The sequence below is a fragment of the Astyanax mexicanus genome, chromosome 25 (genome assembly GCF_023375975.1).
Source record: "Astyanax mexicanus isolate ESR-SI-001 chromosome 25, AstMex3_surface, whole genome shotgun sequence".
Classification (NCBI taxonomy): Eukaryota; Metazoa; Chordata; class Actinopteri; order Characiformes; family Acestrorhamphidae; genus Astyanax; species Astyanax mexicanus.
Window position 1 is genome coordinate 3297483 of NC_064432.1, and position 26162 is coordinate 3323644.

Genomic DNA, 26162 nt, shown 5'->3' on the forward strand with positions numbered 1-26162 from the left:
TAATTAGTAACATTAATAAACTAATTGTAAAACATTTATAAACCCTTTATAAAGGTAGTCTTATTATAAAGTGTTACCCCCTTTGTTTTAACTATTTATATGTATTTATAAGTATTTAGTATGGATTATTCAGTTGTAACAATTATATGATATTCAGTATGAATTGATACATTTTACATTATTTAGTAAAAACAGTGTGTTATTTAGTATGAATCTGGGGGCAGGGTGTAAAACATTACGTGTCACCACTAGTATGAATCTTTCAGTATGAATCATTCAATTTGAATCATTTAGTATGAATTGTTCAGTATTAGCTGTTCAGTATCTACCAGAATTATGGATTATTTAAAATTTCCTATTAAATTTCTGATGTTTTTATATAGCAGTTGTTTTGATTTGTAGTTTTTTTATTATGAAGCATTTATTATATACAAAAATGTTTTCAGTTTGGAATATTCAGTATGAATTGTTTAGTGTTTACCATATATTATATAGTATAGATTATTTACTGTGAATTATTCAGTACCTGCCATGGATTATATGATATAGATTATTCAGTATCTATCATATTATTAAAAATATTAATATATTAATATTATTATTAAGTATGACTATTTAGTACCTACCATAGATTTTTCAGTATGACTACTGAGTATCTACAAAGGATAAATATCCAGTATGGATTATTCAGTATCTACCATGGAGTATTCAGTGTGGATTATTTAGTATCTTCGATGGCTATGGATTAGTCAGCGTGGATTATTCAGTATCTACCATGAATTATTCATTATGAATTATTCATTATGGATTATTCAGTATGATGACAAGGATTCTTTAATAAGATGTGAATCATCATAATCACATTCACAACGTCCCTATGTTCACTGCTTATCTCCCATACCCCTGCCTTCTCCAACGACTTCTCTCTCACCTAGTTTAATTTTGATAACAGTGAGGAGGAGAATGATAATGATGATGGTAATGTGGTTGTCTGTTTTTAACTGCAGGGGGGCGCTCTCTCTCTCAGTCTGAATGGCCTCTGAGCCTCCAGAGCCACGCTGCGATAGGTAAACCCCTCATCAACCCATCGCTCTGCAGAGCCTCAGTCAGTCTGATTAGCTGCTCTACAGTGATGGAGGTCAGACTGATGCAGTTCAGTCCGTTCTTTAGTCTTACATAAATAAATGTTACTTTTTTGTAGTTTTGTAGTTTAGAATTTCAAGCATCTGATTTTTTAAGATTTGTAATTTTCTTTTTCATTTTTTATTATCAGAATTTTAAAGTTCTAATTTAAAAGTTTTACTACAATGTTAAAGCTTCATAAAGGATTTTTTATAATTTTGTATAAGTTGTTAAAGCTTCATAAGGTAGAATTTCGAAGAGTTTCTATTTCGTTTATTGTTACTAAGAATTTTTCAAATTTAGCAGTAAAGCATTTTGCATTTAAGAATTATGTAAAGATAGTGTCGAGTTCCTGTGTTTCACACTAGAGAGGTAAAACAGTAAGTTACAGAGCTCATAATCACAACCTAACCACGGCTTATACCTCAGCACAGAGTTAGCATGGGGCTAATATCTTCACCATCATGCATTTTTCACTTTTTGACCTCATGTGAATCTGGCCCTTGTTCATTATATTGCTTCATATGCGCATTATGTATGGAACAATAATAATATTAAAAAATGACTTGGAATTTATTTTTATACACTATATAAACTTTCACTGAGACCTAAGAAGGCCCTTTTTTTTACCTGTCAAAATTTGTGGGCGCTCCTAGAAAGCTTTAAATTTTAGTTTTGGGGATGTTATTTTTAACATTTTCATGATGTTAGTGTTCGCCTAGCTAGGAACGTTTTATAAAAAATGTCATATGTTTTTTACAATGTTCCTGAAAGAATTTCTTTAACATTACAGTCTAACCTTCCTGGAACCTTTTTTAAAATGTTAAAAAACAGTCTTATAATGTTGATGTGTAAGAGCCAGTGTGTGGTGTTCATTAGTTCATTAGTGAGAAATCAGAGCTATTCTTTGATTCAAACACCCCGTAGCAGAGAACATTAGCTGTACTTCAGTCTTTTAGTTAGAGAACTGTGTGTGTGTGTGTGTGTGTGTGTGGTTTTGGTGCTGTGAAACACTAGTTGATGTTTACAGGGAGATTAGCAACAAAGACATCTTTAGCTAACGCGCTACATCCGGCCAGAGGAAGGACATGCTCGGCCAACCGTGCGTTTGTGTGTGTGTGTGTGTTTGAGTGTGTGACTATGTGTGTGGCACAATTGGTGTGGTAGATAGCTGTGGTGAGAGTGTGTGTGTGTGTGTGTGTGTTTAACGCTGACAGTGCGTCTCCTGCAGCATTAGACTTTGGCAAAGACTCGTTATGGAACACAGAAGCACAGTAATTACACACTTATTACAGAAGATTACAAGCACACACACACACACACCACATACATACACACACTGGGAGTTTAAAGAGCACACAGTGTTTATTCACATCTTCAGGGTCTCTTTGGGACATGAGTGTGTGTGTGGGCTGTGTGTGTGTGTGTGTGTGTGTACTGTGTTACTGGATATGCAGTTTTGTATTAGGAGTGTGTTACATGAGTTGTATACATTGTGTGTTTTGTATCACCGTTTTTAGTGTTGTGTCTGTGCAGTTTTGTGTGCAGTTTTTAGTGTGTAGTGATATATATTGTATTGCTGTATTATAGTTGTGTAGTTGTACAGTGTGTGTGTGTGTTTGTGTGTGTGTGTTTGTGGTGCGCTCTGCCTAGATGGTTGTTGGCTTGAAGCTCCAGCTCCCTGATCTTGTCCTTACAGTGATGTCACCCTGAGGGCTGTGCAGTGATTGGCTGGATGGAGCTGTGTGGCCTCAAAAGGTTATGAGTTGATGTCGGGTTACTGAGTTAGAGAGAGAGAGAAAGAGAGAGAATAAAGTTTGTGTGTGTATGTGTGTGTGTGTGTGTGTGTGTGTGTGTGTGTGTGTGTGTGTGTGTGTGTGTGTGTGTGTGTGTGAATTTGTCACAGAGATCTATGCAATGGTCACTCATGATATAATATAATAAACACACTGACTCCACCATACCCTTCAACTGTTACTGTTGTTTATTATTGCGTTATAACTGTCTTGCAATTGAGTTGTAGCTGTTGTAGGTTTGTGATTAAGTTGTTTCTGTTATAGGATTGTGATTAAGTTGTAACTTTAATTGTTTTGTGATTAATTTGTAGATATGATTTTGTGATTGAGTTGTAGCTGTGACTGTATTGTGATTGATTTGTAAGTGTGATGAGTTTGTGACTGAATTGTGTTATAACTGTTTTGTGATTGAGTTGTGGCTGTGATTGGTTTGTGATTGAGTTGTGACTGTGATTGGTTTGTGATTGAGTTGTAACAGTTGTTGGTGATCGCTTTGTGAATGGTCTGTAACTGTGATTGATTTGTGGCTGCTTTGTCTTTGAGGCTTTACTGTAACTTGTGATTTGGGTTATGTCTTTGTGAATATGATTTTTTTGTGATTGAGTTATAACTGTTATTTGTGATTTATGTATGATTGTGAATGTGATTTGTTTGTGATTTTTGTTGAATGTGACTAAAACCTTAAAATGTTCAGATGTTTAGAAACAGCCCTACACATACACAAATGGCCTTTCAGTGGCTATCTGTACACTCTATCACACACACACACTCACACACACACACGCACACACACACACACACACACACACTGCTAATACACTGCTAATGTGCTCTGCTCCTGCAGTAATGCTCTCCCTGCCCTCTCTGGGCCTCTGTGTAGCATCATTACAGAGACTTCCCAGCATGCTCTGGGGCTTTGATGATGTTCTGCTTTTTTCCAACTGACTGAGAGGCAGACATTGATGAGGGCGTGTGTGTTGAGTGTGTGTGTGTTTGTGTCCTGCAGTAGTTTATCTGTTACCTCTTTTTGTTTGTGAGTGTGAACCCCTTTAATTTCTTCTTTATGTTTATTAGTGTAAATTTGTATATGTATATATTTGTTTTATGTTCAGTTTGAATACGTGTGTGTGTGTTTGAGTGTGTGTGCTAGACTGTAGTGTCTATATGATGCTATAGCAATGCTAAACGTGTTAGCATCGCTGAGTCCTGCGTCTTCTCTTGCAGTGGAGAAAGGGTCCAGAGGGGTGCGGAGCGTCCCGGGACGGCCGCATGGCGGGGGCGGTGGGGGGGTCGCTCACACTGAGGAAGAGGAGGAGAAGAACCTTCGCCTCCAGAATGAGAGGAAGAACCAGTGCATCGCCCAGCTTCGCAAACTCGTCGCCCACGGCAACCGGAGGCTGGAGGCCCTCGCCCTGGTTATACAGCACATCTTCACTGAGGTACAGCACTCTATATTCACCTCCGTCTATCTCTCTTTTCCTCTCTCTATCTGTTATTCTTTTATATGCTCTACCTATCTTTCTTTCTCTATCTCTATTACACTGTCTCTCTCTTACTCTTTCTGTTTTTATATTTCTTATATTTCTCTGTGTCTCTGTCTCTACCTCTATCTTTCTTACACACTCTTTCTCAGACATTCTGTATTGCTCTCTCTTTTATACACTCTATCTCTTTTACACTCTCTCTTAGTCACTCTGTATTGCTCCCTCTCTCGCTCTTTTTTCTTTCTCTTTTATACACTGTACTTCTCTCACTCTTTTTTTATGCAATCTGTATTTCTCTCTCTTATACACTGTATTTCTCTATCTCTTTTACATACTCTGTATCTCTGTCTCTCTTTCTCTTTTATACACTCTGTATCTATATCTCTTTTACACTCTCTCTTATTCACTCTGTATTTCTCTCTTTCTCGCTCATTTTTCTCTCTTTTCTCTTTTATACACTGTATTTCTCTCTCTCTTACTCTCTCTCTTCAGTCATTCTGTATTGCTCCCTCTCACCCTTTTTTCTCTTTCTTTTATACACTGATTATTTCTCTCTCTCTTTTATACACTCTATCTCTGTATCTCTCTCTTATTCTCTCTCTCAGTCATCCTGTATTACTCTCTCGCTATTTTTGTCTCTTTTTTATTCTCTGCATCTCTCTCTTTCTTTCTTTCTTTCTTTCTCAATTTTTATACTTGTTACTCTCTTTGTCTTTCTCTTTCTTACACACACTAATTTTTCTCTCTTTTATACAATCTGTTTTTCTGTTTCTCTTTTATACACCTGGTATTTCTCTTTCTCTCTCTCTCTCCCTCTTTTATACACTCTGTATTTCTTTCTTTTACACACTGTCATTCTGTATTACTCTCTCGCTATTTTTCTCTTTTATACAATGTCTGTTTCTCTTTATATTTATTACTTTCTTTATGTTTCATTCTTTCACTCTTTTTTCTCTCTCTTTGATACACTCTGTTTTTCTCTCTTGCTCTCTGTTTTACATGGTCTCTGTCTCCGTGTCTTTCACTCCTACACTCTCTCTGAGTCATTCTGTGTTACTCTCTCGCTATTTTTCACTCTTTTATACACTGTATTTCTCTCTCTTTCTCTGTAACTCTATCTCTCAATCTTCTCTCTTCTCTAACTCACACACACTTACACCGTCTCCCTTTCTCCCTTTTTTTTCTCTGTATCTCTCTCTCTCTTTCTGGTGTATGTGTGTGTGAGAGGTTACCTTTATCAAAGCACTGGAGCAATGCTTCCTGTATGAGGGTGCCATTTTCCCACATTTTGGATATAAATACTGTGTGTGTGTGTGTGTGTGTGTGGTAAAACACAGGAACAGGATGTTGTAGATGATTTGGGGGAGTTAAAACAGTCAGTCGACCTGAACACAGTTTATTTGAACAGTGTGTGTGTGTGTGTAAACACACTACCCTGAGTGGTTTTCACAGCGTCACTCAGTACTGTGTGTCTGTGTGTGTGTGTGTGTGTATTTCCCCACCTTGTGGAGAAAAATAAAAGTACTCCTGTTTTCTAAATTGGCCACACGGTGGCACGAGGTGGTTCTTCTGGTGCTCTTACAGTCTACAGATATATATAAATCAATTAGTATAATTAATAATATCTAACCATTAACAATGATCACTCATTTAATTAGTTTAATTAGTTAATGTAAGCAATGTAGCAAAGCTACTGACATTTTAATTAATTTCAATGTGATCTACTGACATTTTTTAACCTTTGATGTGAGCAACTAACATTATAATTCACTTTGATGTGAGCAACTGACATTATTACTACCTTTGGTGTGAGCAACTGTTATTACCCTTTATTTCAGAAATCCTATGTAATAGAATAATGGAAACACAAGGGAAAGCAAGCAGTCACTAAGTGTTTTTATTGGCTAGTTCAGCGTGTGGGTGTGGCCTCTATTATGTGTTTATGGTGGGATTGGCTGTATCCCGGATACAGGACTGAAGATGTAGGAAACCTCCTCAGTCTGCGTGTAAAAGGGGGCAAATATTTATTCATTAAAGCTGCGTCAGTCCTCAGCTGTGTAACGACATTCCACACACACTCCCTTTAAGTTAAGGAGTGGAAGCAGGAAGGTGTTTCGAATTAAGTGGCCAGTTAGTGGAAGTATCAGGTTGGGTGTTTCCAGTAAAGTGGCCAGTTAGTGGAAGTATCAGTTTGGGTGTTTCCAATAAAGTGGCCACTGAGTAAAAGCACAAGGTGGGGCGTTCCGAAAAAAGTTACGAGTGAGTGTAAACACAAGGTAGGTGTTTCCAATAAAGTGGCCAGTAATACTAATGGATGTGTGGGTTGGTGCTGATTGTTTTTATAATGAGATGTTGGTGAAAAGAGGTATGTCAGGTGTTCTCGCTGAGCTGGACTACTGGAATGTGACTGTAAATTGCTTACGTGCGTGTAAGTGTGTGTGTGTGTGTGTATGTGTGTGTGTGTGTGGAGAGTGCATGTTTGGGATAGCTTATTGCTGTGCCCTGCAGCGATAGGCTACTGCCAGCACTTGTTCCTTTAGCGTTTGAGGATTTAAAGGGCTTTAGTTAAACACGTTTGAAAGTGCTTCATTACGAAATCTTGAGGTGAAATTATCACTGCAAACGTGTCGATTCTCATAAGTTCCTAAGCTGCCATGTTTTCCCAATTTACAGTTGTGTCTTCGTGACATGACTGACATCACATATAGTGTTCAAAACAAGATCTAAAAATAAAAAGGACCAGGATCATTTGTTGACTCTATATTTTCTGATTTTTTATTAAAGGTTCTTGTTCTTTGTGAAATACTATAGGTCTCTCTGCATGCTGCATATGAAACTTGTCTTTAGTCTCCATTGTCTGCAGTAGCTAGTAAAAGAAAATCCTCAGAAATACGAGTCGATCAGAGAGACGTTAGGGTGTCTATGTCAAATACGAGTTTTGACAAATTGCTTACCACCTAAGTCATCCGGCAGCTAGTCACAGTCTCCTTGGATTGCACTAGTGTTGTGAACAAGAAAACCTGGATTTCCACAGACGGGAACCATGTCGTCTTCAGCGATGAATCTCTGTTCTGTTTAGGATCCAATGACAGTCGAATTTAAGTATGAAGACCTTGTGGTGAGCACTTGTGGCGACACACTTCCCCAACTGCTGGTGTGATGATCTGGAAAGCCATTACATGCGAAATTCAGTCACCCCAAGTAGTGATATAAGGCACTCTTACAGCTCAGCCATATGTGCAGGGCTTCCAACTGGCATTTTTCAGCAGGATAATGCTCGCTCACACAACGCAAGACTTTACACGGATTATAATCACATACATATATGTTTATCATCATTACATTTGCACCTGTAAAATTGTATTACATTCCAACAACTGCTTCTTGGCTCTATCCATTCAGGTATTGAAGGTATGGCTGTTTTAGCCCAGATTTGAATCCCTGATTGCTGTTGTTTGAGTGTTGCTGGTTTCAGCTTGTTTTTCTGTGTGTTGGTGGGTTGCTTCCCTCAGGTGTCAGGTGTGTGTGTGTTTGAGGTGAGGGTGACGCCCTGTGGTTTCAGGGGTTTATGATAAATGGGGCTTAAATGCAGCCTTGTCCTGATTTGCCCCGAGGCCACAGCTGTACTGACGGTTAAAGTCAATTTAGATGCTCCTCATCTGGTTCAGTGAACCCCTCAGTACACAATTACACTTTAACACTACTGTACACAACTGTAGTACACAACTACAGCACAGACTTAACCACTACAGTAATCAAACTACATTATACAGAACACAACCTCTAATATTTACTTTAGTCAACAGAGTAGTTTATTATCTGACTGTTCATGTTTATGATTACATGGGTTTGCTGTTGGAGTTTGGGAACTGTGTTCTTAAATAATTTGGAATTTGCTACTTGTACGTTTGAGACATTTGTAAATCGAGGAGTTTGGGAGTTGAGTATTTTAAAAATTAATAAGCTTGTAAACTGTTTAAGTATTGCAAAATTTGGAAGTTGAGTAGTTTAAGATTGGAATAGTTTTGGAGTTTTTTTGGGTGTTGTGTATTTTGATAGTTGTACAAACAGACTGGGACTTTGTAAGCAGCATTGTTTGGTAGTTGTGTAGTTTGGTAATAAAATAGTTTGGGAATTGTGTAGTTGCGGATTTAAACAGACTGGGGCATTGTTCAAGAGATGTAAAATTTGGGAGTTGTGTAGTTTGTAAGTAGCATTGTTTGGGAGTTGTGTAGTTTGTAAGTAGCATTGTTTGGGAGTTGTGTAGTTTGTAAGTAGCATTGTTTGGGAGTTGTGTAGTTTGGGAGTTGTGTAGTTTGTAAGTAGCATTGTTTGGAAGTGTTGTGTAGTTTGTAAGTAGCATTGTTTGGGAGTTGTGTAGTTTGTAAGTAGCATTGTTTGGGAGTTGTGTAGTTTGGGAGTTGTGTAGTTTGTAAGTAGCATTGTTTGGGAGTTGTGTAGTTTGTAAGTAGCATTGTTTGGGAGTTGTGTAGTTTGTAAGTAGCATTGTTTGGGAGTTGTGTAGTTTGTAAGTAGCATTGTTTGGAAGTGTTGTGTAGTTTGTAAGTAGCATTGTTTGGGAGTTGTGTAGTTTGTAAGTAGCATTGTTTGGGAGTTGTGTAGTTTGTAAGTAGCATTGTTTGGGAGTTGTGTAGTTTGGGAGTTGTGTAGTTTGTAAGTAGCATTGTTTGGGAGTTGTGTAGTTTGTAAGTAGCATTGTTTGGGAGTTGTGTAGTTTGTAAGTAGCATTGTTTGGAAGTGTTGTGTAGTTTGTAAGTAGCATTGTTTGGGAGTTGTGTAGTTTGTAAGTAGCATTGTTTGGGAGTTGTGTAGTTTGTAAGTAGGATTGTTTGGGAGTTGTGTAGTTTGTAAGTAGCATTGTTTGGGAGTTGTGTAGTTTGTAAGTAGCATTGTTTGGGAGTTGTGTAGTTTGTAAGTAGCATTGTGTGGGAGTTGTGTAGTTTGTAAGTAGCATTGTTTGGGAGTTGTGTAGTTTGTAAGTAGCATTGTGTGGGAGTTGTGTAGTTTGGGAGTTGTGTAGTGTAAAAGTACCATTGTTTAAAAGTTGTGTAGTTTGGGTGTCATGTAGTTTTTATGTTGCAGGTTTTAGTTTTTTTTACTCTTCAGTTCCAGTGCAGAAAGATGATCTTGTTTATCAGCAATTTAAGATAAGCAACAGCACCTTTAGCAGATCCACCAGATAAACAGCAGCGCGTGTCTTTTATTTCTTTCTGTTTGTCTTTTTTCCTCCTCTCTCATTCTTCACATTCCTAACTTACCCTGGAATATTGCTCTCTCTCTCTCTCTCTCACACTCTCTCATTCTCTCACTCAGTGCTGGTGGATCTGCCTTTTGTCCCTTCTTATCTAAACAGATTAAAGCTGTCACACTCTCCCCTCTAAACACACACACACTCTCTCTCTCTCGCTCAGCAGGACAGTTGGTGTGGGGTCAGTTTGGGCTGTTTAGTTTGCAGATCAGCTGATTTTAGATCAGCTCTCTGTGTTGTATTTAATATTGCATCTTTTCTTTTAAAACTGAGAAAAATACATTCTTAACTCTGCAGCAGTTTACATACAGAGATTTGAAGCTGTGTAAATAGTTCACACACACTCACACAAAAAACAAACCTTTAGCACTCTCGCACTCAGCAGGCGTTACTGCAGAAAAAGTCGACAGGTGTGTTTTTGAATCATTGCTGTTGTTACACTATGGCTGTGGGCGGAGTCTGAGATAAAGGAATGCAAAGTTGTTCTCAGAGTGTGGGGGTGGGTGTGGTTTCTGTTTGTGGGGTGTGGTCAGATGTGAGTCCAGTTGGACATGAATTAGGATCTACACTTCTGGAAAAATGAAGAGGCCACTTTAATTTCTGAATCCGTTTTTATGATTTTGCTATTGAGTAAAATGAACAGTGTATTTTTTTCTGTAAACTACAGACAACATTTCTTTTCAGACATTAAATAATGCAAAAGATACAAGTTCTTATATTTATGAAGTTTTAATAGTTCAGAAATCAATGTTTGGTGGAATAACCCTGGTTTGTAATCACAGTGTTCATGCATTTCCTTGGCATCATGTTCTCCTCCACCAGTCTTACACACTGCTTTTTGGATAACTTTATGCTGCTTTACTCCTGGTGCAAACATTCAAGCAGTTCAGCTTGGTGGTTTGATGGCTTGTGATCATCCATCTTCCTCTTGGTTATATTCCAGAGGTTTTCAATTTGGTAAAATCAAAGAAACACAACATTTTTAGTGGTCTCTTTTTTTTTAAATAGTTAAATTTGTGCTGTTATTTGATGAATCTGGAAACTTTAACAGGTTACTTTTCTTCAAACACAAATGAATCATTTTTCCAATTTTGCAGGGGGTGTGATTGACATATTAGTGGTTTTATTAAGCGATTAAACACAAGTTATCTGTAAAAGTGCCTGGAATGAAAAGTGATCTTTGTACAAAATTTGTTATATCGGATTCATTGGTCATACGGATTAATAAGTGCAATTTACTACAACTATAACACAATTCTTGCATTCTCTCTCTCTTTCTCTCTCCTTGGGTTGGATGGTAGTGTATTTGTGTGAGAGGGGAGGAGTTGTGTGAGTAAGAGGAGGAGTGAGGGGTGTGTTCATTTCTAACTCTCCACCTCTGCTGCACACAGACCAGTTCTCATTTTCAGAACTGTGAGTGTGTGTCAGTAGGAGTTTGTGTGTGGGGGTATTTGTCTGTGTGTGAATGTGTGTGTGTGTGTGTGTTTCTAGTGTGTATGGGGGAGATGAGGGGGCAGGGAGGGGTAGTGTGAGGTTTAGCTGGTTAAGGAGAGAGACATCAAGAGATAGAGATAGATAGAGAGAGAGAGAGAAGATGGGCTCCACCGGGAGCAAACTGAAGACTCCTCCGATCTCCAGGAAAAAACAGAAGGTGCCTTTTTTTTCTTTCTCTCTTCTTTCGTTACGTTTTTCTGATCAATACCAGATTATTTAAACACTAGATCTCTCTCTCTCTCTCTTGTTCTTTTTCTCTGTTTTTCTCTTTCTGTCTTTGTCATTCCTCTCTGTTTTGCTCTCTCCCTCTTCTTCATTTTCATATCTCTCTCTCCTTCTCTGTGTCATTTCTTCTCTCTCTCTGTCTCTCCTTCATTTTCATATCTCCCTCTTATTGCTTTCTCTCTCTCTTACTCTCTCTCACTTTATTGAGAGCACAGTGCAGTTGGACAGACAGTTTATGGCTGATAATAATCTTTATCACTCTCTTGTCAGCATGTCTTAAATTAACCCTTTAGATGCAGGTATGCCGGTAATAAAGGAACTTCTCTCCTCAGTGTTATAACTGATGAATAAGTCCACCTACTTACACTGTTTGTCCTGTTATTACTGTGTAATAAACCACAGACTATCACAGAGCTGGGAACTGAAGAAGGGGTTAACCCGTATCTTACATTGATAGTAGTGCAGGCATATACATGTGTGTGTAAGTATATGTAAACTGACAATGGCTCACTGTGTGTGTGTGTGTGTGTGTGGTTAATTTCTGGATAGGTTGTTGGAATTCCCCTCAACTCTGATTCACAATAAAATTTAGCAATAAGGTATAAGTAGGCCTTGTTTTGAGTGTGTGTGTGTGTGTGTGTGTGTGTGTGTGTGTGTGTGTGTGTGTGTGTGTGTGTGTGTGTGTGCCATCTGGCTTTGATTAGTTCAGGGGTGTAAACTCCAGCGGTGTAACCTGGGGGTCAGGACCTCTACACTTTCATGACTGGACATGTGTGAGACCAAAACGACCAACAATGGCTCACTCTGTGTGTGTGTGTGTGTTTGTGTGTGTGTTTGTGTGTGTGTGTGTGTGTGTGTGTGTGTGTGTGTGTGTGTGTGTGTGTGTGTGTGTGCGTGTGTGTGTACAGTGGTATGCAACAGTTGGGCATCCCCATTCATATCAGAATTTCCAATATGTGTAATTGTGTGTGTGTTTTATATTCTCTGTTAATCAAACAAATAAGCAATAATATTTTTTTTGGCCATGCTGTATAGTGAGATATCAGTACTGGTGGATTGTACTTTAAGGGGTTCTGAATGTTGCTAGGATACAGGCTAGTTACAGGTTAAGTTACAGACTAGACTGGAAATATATATTCAGTATTAAAATATTAAATATATTGTGGATCAGCTATGAATTGTGTAAATAGATTGCATATATTGATAGTGTAGATATAAATATGCTGAAATATATTGTTTTACTTTCTACTGTAGAAGAATTATGCTCAAATGTAAAGTTTTGTTGATATTATACATTAATTACACTACAAATATATTGTTATTGCTATTATAGATTATTAGCAGCTTGTTTTTTTATATTTAATTGGGCGTGGAATGCTAAGAAGTCTGCATGTTTTGGATAAATATTGTTTTGGGTCATGAGTGGCTCTAGTTCCTCCTTTTTTCTGGCTGCCAACACACAAACACACACACACACACACACACACCTCTGTCTCCCAATCCTGTGACTCAACACGGGTTCAGGCAGTGCAGTGGGTTTTTTTGTTGTTGTTATTACTTAACTCCTGTACAGCTGTACAGGCACACGTACAAAAAAAATAGGCCATCCCATAATAACCTTTTTGGTTTTTAATGTATTTAAACATATGGACATTTGAGCTTTATTGGAACAGTATTGAGAAATTGATGCAATATATAAGAAAACACATACACCTGAAGAAAGATTAGAGCATGTTTAGGGAAGATTTTGGAGGAGCCTGTTCACAGCCTGTTCTGTCCTAGATGGTCCCATCACAAGTGATTAACAAAACTCATAGCCATTCCCCACGGGCTTTTTAAATATATCTCCTTTAAGTGCTGGTGATTGGCTATCTCATATCATTTCCTCTGCAGGAGGCAGGGCTAGTTGCAGTAAAAGTAATTTAGCTTTCTTAGCTAGTTTTGCTTGTGCACCAAGAGTGAGCTAAGAATATCACCATTATCTGTTGCCTTGTTATTGTAGTGTGCTCAGCTACCCCCCCTGGACAGAGGATGGTGTGTTCTTGTGGTTATTATGTATGTTTCTGCAGAGGCAGTGTCATGTGGGCTGTGCTTTGCTTTAAGAGACATATTTAGGCAGTTTAGCGTTCACACTACAATAATAATAATGTGGCTTGAGTGTTCGGATTACGATGCATCCTCGAAATATGTTAAACCCCATTCACACCTGTACTTTATTGTACTTTATGGTGGCCACTTATATTTGGATGTGAGCAGGGTCTTATTTAAACCTCAGACATTAGGTTTCTGTTGATTAATAACTAATGGGATCCTAATGGTCACCAATGGTCCCAATGGTTGGTTCAATTCCACTCTTGGGTTCCTAGGCTTTCTGTTCCAGGGGTGTTCTATACTCTCACACCAGGTTCTGAGCTTAGATATGTGAAGAATGTGTGAATACACACCTTGGCAAGAACACACTCTAGCAAACTGTTTCTGCAACAAACCTCCTGATCTTCCTGGTATATACAAATCAGTAAAACTGTGCCCTCTAAACTGTGACTCCACTAAATGATAAAAACCTAACGAGAAGCATTATAACTGTATTCTCTGCTGCTTCTTCCACTACTTTTAGGATGAGACAGAAGTTGGGGATGAGGTGGGGTGGTGATCATCCATAATACTGACCTCACTAACGAATGCTCTTGTTTGGTAGTGAATGAAATCAAACCCTCATAGCAATGCTCTAAAATCTAGTAGAAAACTTTCTGTCTGGACAGTAGAAACCGTTATTAAGGATTAACTTCTTTTTATACAGTTGATTCTGGAAATAAACATTTTCGGCAAAAACTAAAACATTAAGTATTGAGATTAAGTAAGAGTTAAAGTGGTATCAAAGTATGGCACATTCTTTTTACATACTGAGTGTGTCCCCCAGCTTCTGACACTCCCCCCCAGACAACCTAAGGTAAACCTTTAGCGCATATATTATGATTGTCTGTCTGGTCTCTGTGTTGTAGGCTGTAAGAGCAAGCATCATTTTCTGAGCTGCAGTAACTGTGTGTTAGCTGTATGCTATACTGTTCACTCTATAGCATTTTATTTCTCCACTAATTTGACTAATATGACAATTTTCCAGTATTTATAACACAAAAACAAAATGTTTTAAGTATAATTAACTGTTTTAGGTTTAGTTAAATTCAGTTTAGTCACTGGTCGACTGACGGATTTGCCTTTGTTTTTCTCATCCTTTTTGTCCTGCAGAGAGAAGAAGCTCTAAAACAGAAGAAAGAAGTTTCTTTCCAGCTCAAGAACCTCAAGGAAGAACTAAGTAAGAACACACACACACACACACAGATATAGATATACACACATACTCATAGCAGGAGTGGGAATCTTTGTGTTGAACGGGTACCTTCACACAAGTTTGACCTGTATTTATAGAGTTGTTGATATTAAGCTATGTTGACATTACCAGGCTGAAGTGACTTAAATCTGATTTTTTTGCTCAATGTGGCTCAGATCTGATTTTTTTATGGCTGTGTGAACATGCCAAATACTTTCATATGTGGCCTATATGTGGATATGCATCCAATCCATAGATATACGACATGAATGTGAGCAGTCAAATCAGAATTCATGCGTTTTTTGCTGTTTTACGCATTAGCATTAGCGCTACGTGCTTCTTATACGCATATCAGTGTGCGCATGTGAGGAGTTTCGGGGACAGATTCGCTCACATTACACACAGATACAGGTGTGAATGTGAATTGTAAGGACAGCCAAATCCGATCTAAGCAAAAAATCTAATTTGAACAATGCAGTCAAAGTGTGCAGTGTTTGTTAGCCAGGTTAGCCTGGCATCTCGGTTTCTAACGCTGCATTTCATTGACTTCAGATGTTGGATGTTTGAGCTGGGACTGAGGTCACACTTGGTTTAACTAAGTTACAGTTAAACAGTCAGATATCAGCTACCATTGATTGCAGGTTTCAGGTTAGCACATACGTAAACACCATGTCAACATGTCCACAGATCAATGTTGGAGTGCACTGTGTTTAAAACTAATCTAATGAGACAGAGTGATCTAATAGACAGAAGGGATAATACACTGTATAAAGGTATAAAGTTCTGCTATTACTGTTTCACTGTTGAGGTGAAGTTATACTGACTTCCTCAGTAAAAAAATCCACCTTTTGAGGACATTCCAAGATGGAATGGAAGGCAGTATTAATATATTTATTATATATATATATATATATGTTGATGCAGATATGGGTAGATGCTGGATGCTCAACTGCAGAAGTTCCTCTGCAGGTCTATTCAAGTTGTTTTTAAACACTTTACTCAAGATAGGATTCACACTACTGTACCCACTTCTGGCTGCAGCACAGACTCAGACCTTTTCTACCAACACAAGGTCAGAACTACTGGCGGAGAACCAGCTAACCTCTCTAAGAACGGCCCACATTTCAACTAGTTTCAAAGCAGTGGGATTATGTAACCACCCAGAAGCTTCTTTAGACCATTTTATTTTTTTACAGGGATTTTTTCTTTGTTTCTTTATCAGTTATCAGTTGATGTGGTTTAATGGCTGGCTTTTACTATCTGCTCTAATATTTACTCTTTGGGAAACCTTCCATTTAACATCCATCCATCCATCCATCCATCCATCCATCCAGCCAGCCATTAATATATCCATATCTCAATTCTTTCTCCTTCTTTGGGAACCCTCCAATTAACTTCCATCCATCCATCCGTTCGTCTGTCTCCCCATCAATTATAATATTCTGTGATGTTTACTTCAGGTTTACTTCCATTGATTCAATCAATCTAGCCATTCAATCTTCCATCCATTCCTCCAACTGTCCGTCTATCTATCAGTCCATCTGCCTGTCTATCTACTCATATTCCTACTCTTACATGTACTTGTACTCATACTCGTACTTCTCATACTCATATATGTACGCATACTCATATTCAAACCCCATGCACATATAATAATAACAATAGAAATATTGTTATATTATTTATATAGCACCTTTCATACATAAAAATGCAGCTCAAAGTGCTCTTTATTTAGGAAGAAAGAGAGTAAGAAATCAAAAAGTCAATTGAAATGAACACTAATAAAATATAATATTCAAAAACAAATAAATTACAATTATGAGATAATAATAATACAATCAAAACCAGACAGATACAAATTAGATCTAATTAAATTATAAAAATAAAATAATAATTAGGTAATAAAAAAAATCTGAACCGAATAATAAAAACTATATATGATAATAAATAAATAAATAATAGGAAGAATATAATTGAGAGCCAAAATATAAGATTAAGGTCTGATTAAAAGCTAAAGTAAAAATATATGTTTTTAGCTTTTTCTTAAAAATAGTAACTTAGTAGAGGTAGCTTGACGAATATTTGTCGGCATTGTGTTTCAGATTTTTGCGCATAAAAACAGAAAGCCGCTTCTCCACTCTTTTTGAGTTTCATATGAGGTATCTAAACCCTATGTAGTCATATTAGTGGATGTACTTGTACTCATTTATGTACATGCACTCATTAATTCACTTTTATTAAAACTGCACATGCTTGCATTAGATTTTTCTGAATTGAACTGCATGACACACACACACACACACATCCGGAGCTGGCAGAACTTCAGGACTCTTAGCTCAAATAACGAGTGGTGACATGTGAACTGGAGCACACACACGTGGCCATTCTTACAGAAGTATGAACACACACACGCACACACACACACACATACGTAAATGTGGCATGAAGCTGTAAAATGTCCACAGGGCAGAATTTCACAGATGAAGTGAAACCTGTCTTGTGTGCAAGTGTGTTCATGTCTGTGTGTGTGTGTAAAACCTGGTGAAAACAGAATGTCCCTTTTAGATCAGACACTTTTAACAGCACACACACACACACACACACACACACACACACGCACACACACACTCTCTCTCTCTCTCATGAACATGCCTGGATGCACACACACACAGATAGTGAGTGGTCTTCAGTGTGATAAAAATGTGCTGTACGTTTTGTTGAGTTTGGCTACGAACCTCCCCCACTGCCCTTTGGCCTGTGTGTGTGTGTGTGTGTGTGTGTGTGTGTGTGTGATAGAGAGAGAGAGAGAATAAGGAATGTTACAGATGTACTGACCCCTCCCTCAGACTGACCGGCAGCACTTTCACTGCTGAAGAAAACTCATCAGAGCAGAACTGATTACACAGATTAAACCGATTTAATCATTTATTTACTCCAAAGTCTTTGAATTTACATATTAATGTGTATTATATTATACAGTTATATATTAACAATATAATATTTTATTACCAAAAAAAAAAAAAAAAATATATATATATATATATATATATATATATATATATATATATATATTTTTATTTGCTTATCATTTTACATACAGTATGTATCATCCTAAGTATATTCAACTTCAACTGGGTATATCTTCTAATTATAATTAGGAGCATATATTAACTTATATTTGCATCAATATTGCCTTTTTAAGTAGTATATATAGGATCAACATTTAAAGACATTTAAAGAAACATTCTCGTTTTAAAATAAACATTTAATATCCTATAATCAAATACATATACTTATTTCATATACTTATTGTACTACATTTTAACTTTGAAGTATATGTTTTAAAAATTATATTTATTTAAAACATACTATAACAGTATTAATGTACTTAATTTATAAGCTAGTGGTGGTGGTGAATTACTCAGCTTTCTTTAGCAACCTTACCGAAGCTCAGTGATGACCTGTTCAGTAGAAATATAGCCAGCTTGCCCGTTTCAACGGCTGTCTATACCTGGCAAACCTGGGTGTGGAAATGGGTGTGGGGGAATGGCAATGGGCAGATTTGGAGACCACAGCCCACACAGATTCTGTGATGTACTGTACAGCGTAAATAAGAAAATACAGTCTGATGATGATACATCCTTATCATGTTATGAGTTTCTAGATAAACTATAATCCCTAAATACATTTTAAATACAATTTAAGTTAATATTACTATTTAATTGTTGATGTTAGTTTTTTAACTTTAAATACTTTTACTTATTACAATAGAATTTACTTATTTACATATAATAATACGGTAACACACACTAATATTTGAAAGAATCTTATTTTCTCATAAGTCTTTATACAGTGAGGGATGTTCTGAGGGAACAGTTCTGTTGCTGGTGTTGGGGAATGTAGGCCAGTTGTGTTGCTGGGGATGATGTCACCCCTGTCCTGCCCTCACACCTCATAAAGCCCAAACGCTGTGCTGTCCGTCAAACAGCAGCTGCTCTCCACGACCAAACCCACCACCAATCCTCTATAATCTGTTTGTGTTTGAATCAAATCCAATTGAATCATGTTGAAACTCAAATTATTGATCAGAGAGAAGGATATCGTTATTGTTGTGTTTATTAAAGTGTGTTTGAGTGTGTGTGTGTGTGTGTGTGTCCTCTCAGCTCACTCGGTGTCGTGCTGCGAGCGGCTGCAGAAGGAGAAGGAGGAGGTGTGTGTGGCGTTGGAGGCGGCGGTTCTGAAGCTCCAGCAGCAGCACCAGGAGGAGCTCAGTCAGCTGGAGGAGACCCTCCGAGACTTCTACTCAGCAGAATGGGACAAGACCCACCAGGCCTACCAGGAGGAGGCCGACAAGTACAGGGCGCTCATGCAGCAACAGGTGGGACGCGTCCCAAATCAGTACACAGCACACTGTACTCACTGAGCCCTTGTTTTTCTTTTTCTGTTTTTCTACTCTGTGTTTGTTATTCTATCTGTTATAATTAGTACCAACTTACAACTGATTTCACCATAAATTAAATAGCTTAACTATAATTTACAATAACTATAACTATAACTATAAAATTACAATTTAAGATATAATATTCACTTATACTGAACACTTAATTAGTACAGTTGGTACCACTTTAAAATAAGACTACCTTTTTAAAGGGTTTATAAATGGTTTACAATCAGTTTATTAATGGTTACTAATTAGATTGTAAATGGCTTAAAAATAATTAATAATCAGTTATAACACATACGTAGAAAGGGTAACAATATAGATGGCTGTGGGTTCACTATTTGGCAAACAACAGATCATTGTTGCCCTTTCTACGTATGTGTTATAACTGATTATTAATGTTTTTAAGTCATTTACAACCTAATAAGTAACCATTAATAAACTAATGGTAAACTACTTATAAACCCTTTATAACGGTAGTCTTATTTTAAAGTGGTACCGTACAGTGTTTATATATTATACAACATTATTGCTGCATTAAGCTGCTTAAACAAATCCAAATGTTAGAGGAAACATGACTGTAAGATGACTTAAAGTACATCAATCATTCTTTAGTATAAATGACTAAATCACAGACCGAGCTGTGTGTGTGTGTGAGCCTGTAAATGATTGTATCAGCAAGAGGGGCATGTTAAAGTATGAAAGCTAAATGCACTAATAGTTTTGGACACGTAGTACAACTGCAGGTTGTATCATCAGCTTCAGAAAGGCCTCTGTGTTATTAGTGGTTCAGTCCTCCTGAATTACTCAGGGTTCTAATGACAGTTCTGCAGGCCGACTGTGGTCGACTGGAGATAATGAGTTCCCGCGGTCACACGGGGTGCTCGTTAGAAGTGGGAAATGATTGATCACGGTTGCCATGGCAGCATTTGCAGTGATGCACTGTGTTTTTGTGTGTGTGTTTATGAGTTAACAGAGTGGGAAGTAGACTGTTATGCAACCAGACAGTGTGTGTGTGTGTGTGTGTACTTTGTAATCTTGGCCGCACATCCATCTATTCATGTCCATAATCCAAAACAAGTTACATTTTTAACATCCTAGCAGACATTCCAACAAAGCACAATACTTTTACCTCAGTAGTGCTAGTCTAATCATCCATTTACCTCAGATGTGCTTTACTAATTGTGAATTTACCTTGGCAGGGCTTTTCCAATCATGAATTTAGCTCAGCTGTGCTAATTCAGTCACACATTTACCTTAGTAGTGCTATTCTAATCTTGAATTCACCTCAGCAGTGCTGTTTTTGTCGCGCATTTACCTCAGCAGCGCTGTTCTAAACATTCATTTGCATGATCAGTGCTATTCTAATCATGAATTTACCTCAGCAGTGCTGTTCTATTGACACATTTACCTCAGCAGGGCTGTTCTAAACATTAATTTACCTTAGCAGTGCTGTTCTAATAATGAGTTGACCTCAGCAGTGCTGTTCAAATCATGAATTTACCTACTATTCTTATCATTTATGTACTATAGCAGAGCAATGGTGGTGATGGTGTAAGGCGTAATCATGTTCCAGCACTGATTTCCCATGCGTCTCTTTGGCAGGTGGAGGAGCTGAAGAACAAACAGGAAGTGTTTAGGAAAGAACAGCAAGAGGCACACGCTAAGGAGATGAAGACACTGAAGCGGGAATATGAGACTACGCTAACAGGTGAACATTAAGTTCTCTGTCTTTCTCTCTCTCTCTCTCTTTTTCATTGTGGACTTTGTGGTTCTGAGGTGTGTTTGGGGTAATTATCCTTCTGTAGAAGCAATCCTCTTTCCATCAAGTCCAAAGCATGATCCACCCATCCCCATGCTTAACAGTTTTCTTTTGAAATTATTCACCCTCATCAGCAGGTTCCCAGGATGTGTTTCCAAAATGTGTCAGGCTTGTTTAGATGCTAAAATCAGTGTGTTGTTTCTTTATTCAGAACTCAGGAACTCCCACAAGAAGGACATGCAGGATCTGGACAATACGCTAAAACAATCAGAGACTACAATGAATGTAAGCACTGCACTTTCCACACATAATACACACACACACACAATGCCTACAGCTACTGTTAAATCTGATATACAGTCTTTTCATGCTGCTAAACTTCTTTTTTTCTGTTTGTTTGTATTAATCAGGAGAAGCTTGAAAACCTGATGGCAGAGAATGAAGCTATGAAAGCCAAACTGAGAGAGGAAGAGGAGAGGAGGAAGGCTATCATGGAAAAGGGCCAAGTAAACACTTCAATCGCAATTTGCTAGGGTTTAGACTACTTTATGCTTGTTTGTTATATTCTATTATACGTTTGAAATAATTTGGCAAAAACCTAATGACTGTTTCGAATGAAATGTTTCACACTAATGTAGACTTTTAATTTTTAATTATGTGTATGGTGACGGAAACCCAACATATGGTCCTTATCTGTTGTAACGTCCACTCAACGCTCGTTCTAGCATCAGTACATGAAAATAAATGGTCAGTTTCAAATTGTGATGTAAAAAGTAACCAATTTATAGGTATATCTTTGAGTAAAATTACCATTGTTGTTTTATTCTATAAACTACAGACAACATTTCTCCCAAATTCCCAATAAAAATATTGTAATTTAGAGCATTTATTTGCAGAAAACGAGAAATGTCTGAAATAACAAAAAAAGATGCAGAGCTTTCAGACCTCAAATAATGTAAAGAAAACAAGTTCAGAAATCAATATTTGGTGGAATTACCCCGGTTGGTTTTTAATCACATTTGTTATGCATCTTAGCATCATGTTCTCCTCCACCAGCCTTACACAGTGCTTTTGGATAAGTTTATGCTGCTTCACTCCTGGTGCAAAAATTCAAGCAGTTCAGTTTGGTTTGATGGCTTGTGATCATCCATCTTTCTCTTGATTTTATTTCAGAGGTTTTTAATTTGGTAAAATCAAAGAAATTCATCATTTTTAAGTGCTCATATTTGTTCATGTACAACTAAAGAGATTTTTGTCAACTCTGGTGTGAAATAACAAAAATACAACATCTTAATGTATTTAATGTTTGGAGCCAGATGTCGAGCCATTTGTCTGACATTAGAGTCCAACGTCTTTATTGTCACTTAATTTGTTGGTCCCAAACAAAACATTTTGTTGTTTTATTTTATAGTTTTTTTTCTTTACATATTAGTGCTACAAGGCTAATGCTGCTAACAAACAGTGGACGTCAATAGTGATTTAAAACATGGCTGTAATTTGTGTGTTTGACATAATTTTCATCTTTTTCTACAGAAGGATCCTCACCTGCTGTATCTGGAGCAGGAGCTGGAGAGTCTGAAAGTTGTGCTGGACATTAAAACCAGTAAGCTGCACGAACAGGACAAGAAAATCATGCAGATGGACAAACTGGTGAGGACACACACACACACACACACACACACACACACACACACAGAAGCTAATATTTGAATGACCTGACTTAGCAACCCTGTTGTAAACATGAGGGTACAATGATCCATTTATTCCTCCTGCAGATGGAGGGTAACATGAAGCTGGAGGAGTGTATGAAGAAGCTCCAGCAGGAGAACGAGGACTACAGGGCCCGCATGGACAAACACGCCGCTCTGTCTAGGTACATATAGTGTGTGGATGTGAGCGAGAGAGAGAGAAAAAAAGAGAGAGAGAAAGAAAGAAAGAGAGAGATCTATAGAACAGGTGTTATGTACATTTACAAGAGAGTGTGAGAAGTTGAGCTTGCTAACAGGCGCTAAAGCAGCCAGGCCTTGTTAAAGTGGTGGTTTAACGACAAGTCCAGTTGGCTCAGTTCCCCCTATTAGCCCAAATGTAGCCAATAATCTTGTCTGTGTTTGTTGTCTGAAGTTTGCTTGTTTACTGTTGCACTAGAGCTACGAGGCTAATGTAGCTAACACCTAATAGATGCTTATGTACACCAGTTAGCCTCACAAGCATCACAGCCTCGAGCCAAGGAGGTACCCCCTGACCTGGACTTGAAACTTGGGGATGGACCCTAGTGAAAAAAAGTGGATTAAAGTATACTAAGCACTATTATGCTATAGTGCACTAAAGTGTTCTTGAAGCCACATTATTATTAATCAGTATATTTAAAGAGTGATAAAATGGAACAATTTTTTTTGTACTTATTAAACTTTAATTACAGTATAAAAAAATATTACAAAAGTCTTACTTAAATTGTGATAAGTGTACTTAACTGTACTAAAATGGAACTATTATTTTAAATATACTTAAGTAACATTTAAACATTTATACTACTTCATGTATGTAACCCCATATTTTAAATATGCTTAAAATCAAAATAAATTATAATACATTTAATTATTAGAGTATTACAACTGTATCAATATAATAAACAGAGTACATTAGAAATTTAGTAAGAATTGATGTTAAATATATGTGATCTACTGTATTTACATTAGAGTACAAATATGCTTCTTGTTCCTGTCTTATGTTTGTAGCACACTTCTAGTATGTTTTTCGGGTATAAAAATATATTTTGATGTACTGTACTACAATTTTTAGCGTGTTACAAATTTACTTTACAAAACACTGTACTTTAAGTGAACTACTGTAACAGTTGTTTTTAACAAACTTTCCTAAAAATGTACAAAAGTATATTTGCAAGTATATTGGATAACATGAAACTAAAAGTGTACTTCATAGTAGTCTATTTATTTAAAATACACTATATTGTACTTTCTTACATACCAAGAAATATCATAATGAAGAAATTAGACTACAAACTAAATAGCTATAGTACTTTTAATTTAATGCTGTTTTTAACTGTTTTTTTTTTTAACAATACTGGTGTTTTTTTATACTATGCCTACTTTACATTTGTTTTACCTAAGTTTAAGGTCTATTCTTACTAATAACAGCTTATCAAACCATATACAGTAATTACTCAATTTTTTAATGAGATACAATAAACGTTGTACCACATAGACCCAATTTTTATTTTTTGGTTCTAGTTTGGTTGGTTGACTGAATCTCTCTCTCTCTCTTTCTTTCTCTCTCTCTCTCTCTCTCTCTCCCTCTCTCTCGCGCTCTGCAGGCAGTTATCCACAGAGCAGGCCATGCTCCAGCAGACCCTCCAGCTGGAATCGAAGGTCAACAAGCGGCTCTCAATGGAGAACGAGGAGCTGCTATGGAAACTTCACAACGGTGACCTCAGCAGCCCGCGGCGACTTTCACCATCCTCACCTTTTCACTCGCCCCGAAACTCCGCCTCCTTCCCCAGCGCCCCTGTATCGCCCAGATAACCCCATCTCCATCACAGACTTTACCCCAGAACTGCTCACTTCATGGGATTGTCCCCTTTCTAATGGGAAGAGTGACTTTGTACAGTTTATACACGACCTGAACACCTCTCCAAAAAAGACAATGTTGCACAGATGCACTTCCAGAGGGAGGAGTCTACCTGCCCTTCTCTGCCATTCGTTTTTTAATTTTGTCTCTTTCGTTACCTACACCTTTTTCTCTTCTCCCAATGGAAGAAAAACACCTCAGGGTTTGTACATATATAATCTATAATCTCTATATATAGAGATTATAGACTCTTCTTCTCGTCCAATCACCATCACGTTTGTTTCCTGTGACGTTTTGATGTTACGTTTAAAGGGTTTGCTCATCGCATCCATAAATCTAAAGGATCGAGCTTTGATGGAGCTTTGACAGAGCCTCTCCTTGGCTTACCTGCTTGAAACATGTCTCGTGGTGACGAGTGAAGATGATCTCAGTATGCTTTGTTTGAGAATGAGTCTAAAAATAAAAAGACTAGAAACCTAAACCTGGTAAATATACTGTAGTAACTGTACAGAAAGGCTTCTTGTAGAGATCCTGCTGCTCAAAACCCCAAATATAGGTCCGTCTACCGCCTAGTACAGCATGTAAAGCTTGACCCAAGTGCACAGAACCTTTAATACCGTTTTCCTGAAGCTCTAGAATGTACTCTGCCATCCCTAAGGCCTGTCTGTGAACTGGAACTCCTTATGAGCGAATGTCTCCTTCATCTCAAACACTATTTTTTATGTTGTTGTTTTGTTTTATTTTTATTAATAAATGTAGAAAAAAAATGTACAAGTCTGGTGTTTCCTTATTTCCTTATTCCTTCCTCTTTTTTTCCAGTTTTGCCAGTATTTCCATCCAGCTATTTTTTTTTTTCATTTGTCACGAGTCATTTAATATCCCCTTGCTTATTACCTTGTTAGGTTTCATGAATGGTCCAAAATTACACCAAAAGATAATACTATAGCCTTATGTAATTTTGCGATTAAAAAGTGTTTTTTGTTGCATATCTGACTGAATGAAATTGCATGCAATTCCCCATGCCCAGTTTTCTCATTTATTTGAGTATTTTTTAATAATAAAAAAAAAAATCAGGGTTTCATGAATGGTCCAAAATTACACCAAAAGGTAATACTATATAGCCTTACTTAATTTGTCGATTTTGGTGAAAATTAAAGAGTGTATTTTGTAGCATATCTGAATGAAATTGCACACAATTCACCATGCCCAGGCATTTTCCCACTTATTTAAGTCATTTTTCATAAAAAAAAAAAAAAAAAAAAGGAAAACAGGGTTTCTTGCATGGTCCAAAATTACACTAAGACGGTAATATTATAATATTATAAGTGTTTTTTGTTGCATATCCAAAAGACAATACACACAGTTCATCATGCCCTTGTTTTCAACACTTATTTAATTAATTTTAATGAAAAAATTACACCAAAAGGTCAAACTGTATCCTTGCATAATTTAGTTATTTTGTTGAAAATGTAAAAGTGCATTTTGTTGTATATTTGAATAAAAATACACGGTTTTGAACTATGGGAGGAAGCCAGAATCCCTGGGAAAAACCCATGCAGACACAGGGAGAACATGAAAACTCCACCTAGATAGGGACTTGAACATGCTAACCACTAAACCACTGTGCCACCCATTTCTATGCAGATTAAAATCTATATG

The 26162-nt window shown here is 37.3% G+C and overlaps 1 protein-coding gene across 2 annotated transcripts in view; it reads left to right on the top strand.

Annotated features, from left to right (window-relative positions):
* Positions 1–25277, top strand: part of mtus1b (microtubule associated tumor suppressor 1b) — a 59233-nt gene extending 33956 nt beyond the window's left edge. Inside the window, exons 7-15 of one of the 2 annotated variants that reach the window (XM_022662295.2) lie at positions 4143–4357; positions 14634–14700; positions 18879–19093; positions 20762–20867; positions 21130–21203; positions 21329–21424; positions 22455–22568; positions 22694–22791; positions 24250–25277. In XM_022662295.2, the coding sequence (XP_022518016.2) occupies positions 4143–4357; positions 14634–14700; positions 18879–19093; positions 20762–20867; positions 21130–21203; positions 21329–21424; positions 22455–22568; positions 22694–22791; positions 24250–24457 (1193 nt within the window). In that variant the 3' untranslated portion in view covers positions 24458–25277. Of the gene's footprint in view, positions 1–4142; positions 4358–14633; positions 14701–18878; positions 19094–20761; positions 20868–21129; positions 21204–21328; positions 21425–22451; positions 22569–22693; positions 22792–24249 lie in introns of both variants that reach the window. The other variant, XM_022662294.2, reaches the window with a different exon arrangement.
* Positions 25278–26162: the final 885 nt, after the last annotated feature.